We start from the raw sequence: 3,731 nt of genomic DNA, 5'->3' as shown, positions 1-3,731 counted from the left end.
CACAGGGGTGCCGGAGCATCCCCAGCTCCAGCCCCGGGGAATCCGCCGGCTCCGCTCTCCCGGCGTCTCCTGGCACCCTTCCCACGCCGAGCCCCGGCGGCAGATGCCGAGCGGTTTTGAGGCCGGAGGTTTTGTTTCCAGGCGGTGAATTATTCATCCCAGCCCGTCCCGCCCGGGCCGGAGCCGCCGGGGCCGCTCAGGCCCAATTACAGTAATGGAAGGAGGCGAAGCCGGAGTGACCCGGCCCCTGCACGCAGCCAGTGTCACCTGAACGTGCCACCGCGGTCAGGGACAGGGACACCTTCCACCACAGCAGGGGCCTCCAAGCCCCAATGTCCAGCCTGGCCTTGGACACTGCCAGGGATCCAGGGGCAGCCCCAGCTGCTCTGGGCACCCTGTGCCAGGGCCTGCCCACCCTCCCAGGGAACAATTCCTGCCCAATCTCCCATCCAGCCCTGCCCTCTGGCACTGGGAAGCCATTCCCTGTGTCCTGTCCTTCCAGCCCTTGTCCCCAGTCCCTCTCCAGCTTTTACACGAGCCCCTTTCAGGACCAAAAGGCCACAATCTGGTTTATCTGGGTTCCCCACACCCCATCCTCGAGATAGATGATGACAGATCATCTATAGATGATAGATCCTCCCAAGATGCTGAAGGAGCCTTCCCTGATCCCCACCAAAGGCAGGTGGGATTGTGTCAGACATTCCTGGGGCTGTGCTGTGCCCCCACCCAATCAGCCCCACCACCCCAGGGTGACAGAGCAAGGGACACACACCTACAAACCCAAGCCCTGCCTTAAAAAGCAAAGGAACCCAGGGGAGTACTATAAACATTTTATTTATTGTTTTCAAAAAGACAGGAAAATAATCTAGAGCATTTATTTATATTTTTTTGATAAAAACCTTTCGATACTCCTCATGCATAAAGACCTTCCGTGAGCACGGGGCAGTGCCAGGGCCGAGGCCGCTAGGGCAGGACCCTGGGACCCAAGCGGAGCAATTTCCGAGCGAGCGGCTTTGCATTCTCTGCTCGTCCCAGAACTAGTCCTGGTTCAGTCCTGGCCAGGCTGAGGCCCGGCCGGCCGCCGGCGGTCAGTGCGCGGCCAGGGCCAGCTCCCGCAGGTAGGCCTGGGTGAGGCCGCGCAGCTCCTCCAGCGCGTAGTCCTCGGGCATGGGCAGGCGGCCGATGTGCGGGGCCAGCAGCCGCAGGGGCACGCGCGGCTCCGCCGGCTCCGGGCCCGGCTCCGGGCCCTGCTGCAGGCTCAGCACCACCCGCAGCACGTTGGCCACGCGCTTCGCCATGTCTGCAAGAGAGGGACAGCGGGCTCTGCGTGGGCTGCGCTGCGGGAGCGCTGCACAGCGAACCCCTGAGGAGGGACTGACGGGGTGGGCAGCAATTGGGGAGTGAAGGCATGTGGATCATGCTGTCCTTTCCCCATCCCCTCCCTCAGCACAGGCACTGCAGCCACAGGGGGAGAGGAAACAGCCGGTTCCTTGGATATTGGGGAGAATTATTTCCCCCAAAGGGCTGAGGGGGCTCAGCCTGGAGAAGAGGAGGCTCGGGGGGGAACATTCTCACTCTCCTCAACTCCCTGACAGGAGGGGGCAGCCGGGGGGGTCGGGCTCTGCTGCCAGGGAACAGGGACAGGAGGAGAGGGAACGGCCTCAGGCTGGGCCAGGGCAGGCTCAGGGTGGATATTGGGAGAATTCCTTCCCAGAAGGGCTGTCCAGCCCTGGCACAGCTGCCCAGGGAGGTGGTGGAGCCCCAATCCCTTGAGGGATTTCACAGCCCTGTGGATGTGGCACTTGGGGACATGGGTCAGTGGTGGCCTTGGCAGTACTGGGGAATGGCTGGACTCAGCCTGAAAGGCCTTTTCCAACCTAAATGATTCTGTGGATTTGGGATACAGCTGCAGCCCAGGTGTCAGCCAGGCTGTCCCAGGCAGCTGCTGGACAGGGATGTCACCATACCCGACTGAGCCAGGCGGTCCTTGGCGTTGTGGCACTGCAGCTGCTCTATCCTGTTGCACAGGGACGTCACTTTGGTGTGTAACCGCTCCAGCTCGTAGGTGGAACAATCCAGCTGCAAGCAAACAGCAGTCAGCTCTGAGGCAGCACAGCCAGAGCCAAACTCACCTACCAGGTGACACTACACCAAAAACCTGCCTGAATTAACACCAGAGCAGGCAAAGGGGGAGCCTAGACCAGACATGGAGACTGCTGGGTTTGTCCTGTCCCTCTCATTTGTCACTGTCACACACCCACAGAGCACATGTGCAGGGCACAGCCACCCCTTGTGACAGCAGATAGCAAAGCCCTGGTTTTAGAGATGCCCATGTTCTGTTTGAAGTGCCTGCCAAAGACAAGCACCAACTCCCCCCCCTCAGCAGTCAGAAACAGCTTCAATCCAGACTCTGTGTGAGCTTCCAAAGCCCAGGCAAAGCAGCTGCCTGTTACCTGCTGAATCCTGTCCAGCATCTCATTCACACGGATGTAGTCGAGGTAGACCAGCCCCGCCAGCTCCCAGTCCTGGATGAGCGCGCTGCGCTCCGGAGGCGCGAGGTCTTCCAGGAATCCTTTCAGGTACTTGTAGTTCTCGTTGATAATTGCATCTGGAAAGAACAGGAGTTAGGAACAGAGGCCATCCCATCTCCCACAGCAGGGAAACCCACAGGATCAGCGAACAGGAAGGTCACTGCTGCCCCTGTGCCCCAGGAAGGTGGGGCTGTGCAGAAGGAAAGCACCGCCCTGCTTCCCTGTCTGCCCAGGAAAAGCACCACACCAGGTACCCAGGGAGAGTTGGTTTGGAACTGTCAGGCCCTCTGTGCTAATCCTGCTGCTCCAAACCCAGCCTGATCTCTTCACTGTCCCCCCCCCATGCCTTGGAATCATGGAGTCACTCACTGGTTTGGGTTGGGAGGGACCTTAAATATCATCCAGTCCCACCCCCTTCCACTTGTCCCCAGTCCCTCTGCAGCTCTCCTGGAGCCCCTTTAGGCCCTGCAAGGGGGCTCTGAGCTCTCCCTGGAGCCTTCTCTGCTCCAGGTGAATACCCCCAGCTCTCCCAGCCTGGCTCCAGAGCAGAGGGGCTCCAGCCTTGGCAATCCACTCCTACTCCTGCCATGTGCCTGTGTGTGCTGCTCAGAGAGCAGGATGCAAGAGGAGCAGCACAGACCCACCTGAGGCCAAGTGCCTGACAACCAGCTTGTGGCACTGGTTCCAGTGCCCAGCCTTGAACAGGAAAAGGGCCTCTTTGTGCTTGTCACCCTCCATCCTCGCCCGAACTGCCTTGGCCTCGTGAATCCAGTGAGGGGGGACGCAGAGCCTCTGTGTCAGGAAGGTCTCCTTGGCCCAGGACTCGGGGGTCTCGGCGAGGGCGCAGTGCCGGCTCAGCAGCTCCCGCACGGCCTTCTCCCGGATGCTGGGGAGAGAGAGCAGCCTGAGCTGCAACGAGCCCCTTCCTGTCACCCACCACAAGGTCACTTCACCACAAGGAGCAGGACATTGGAACGAGATGGGCTTCAAGGTCCCTCCCACCTCAACCCAGTCTGGGATTCCGGGGTTTTCCCAAGTGGCACAGAGCCCTCCGGGTGCACAGTTCCATGTGGGAGAAACCACGACAGCCACAGGTCTTTAGAACTGAGCCGAGAGCCAAGGCCCAGAGCAGTCACACAGGGTCACTCACAGTGTGCCAAGGCCCAGAGCAGTCACACAGGGTCACTCACGGTGTGCCAA

At 60.5% G+C, this 3,731-nt stretch overlaps 1 protein-coding gene across 1 annotated transcript; it reads right to left on the bottom strand.

The window, feature by feature from the left end:
• Positions 1–861: 861 nt before the first annotated feature.
• LOC121672263 (nuclear pore complex protein Nup98-Nup96-like) lies at positions 862–3,721 on the bottom strand. Its single transcript, XM_042044866.1, has 5 exons — positions 3,682–3,721; positions 3,176–3,417; positions 2,454–2,608; positions 1,968–2,079; positions 862–1,300 (listed from the first exon to the last, which is right to left on the bottom strand). Exons 2-5 carry the CDS (start codon positions 3,267–3,269, stop codon positions 1,089–1,091), a joined length of 573 nt encoding a protein of 190 aa, XP_041900800.1. The 5' UTR covers positions 3,270–3,417; positions 3,682–3,721; the 3' UTR covers positions 862–1,088.
• Positions 3,722–3,731: the final 10 nt, after the last annotated feature.

This window comes from Corvus kubaryi, unplaced genomic scaffold (genome assembly GCF_017639235.1).
Source record: "Corvus kubaryi isolate FWS band 111438036 unplaced genomic scaffold, C.kubaryi_AGA036_p1.0 46025, whole genome shotgun sequence".
NCBI classification, from domain to species: domain Eukaryota; kingdom Metazoa; phylum Chordata; class Aves; order Passeriformes; family Corvidae; genus Corvus; species Corvus kubaryi.
Note: the sequence above shows the minus strand (reverse complement) of the source record. Positions and strands in the feature narration are given on the sequence as shown.

Excerpts from the sequence above, each read along its gene's own strand:
- LOC121672263 (XM_042044866.1), bottom strand. The coding sequence starts at position 3,269 with ATGGAGGGTGACAAGCACAAAGAGGCCCTTTTCCTGTTCAAGGCTGGG. Across the intron at positions 2,609-3,175 it reads TGTCAGGCACTTGGCCTCAG|ATGCAATTATCAACGAGAAC; the intron begins GTGGGTCTGTGC and ends TGTTCTTTCCAG. Across the intron at positions 1,301-1,967 it reads GGACCGCCTGGCTCAGTCGG|ACATGGCGAAGCGCGTGGCC; the intron begins GTATGGTGACAT and ends CCTCTCTTGCAG.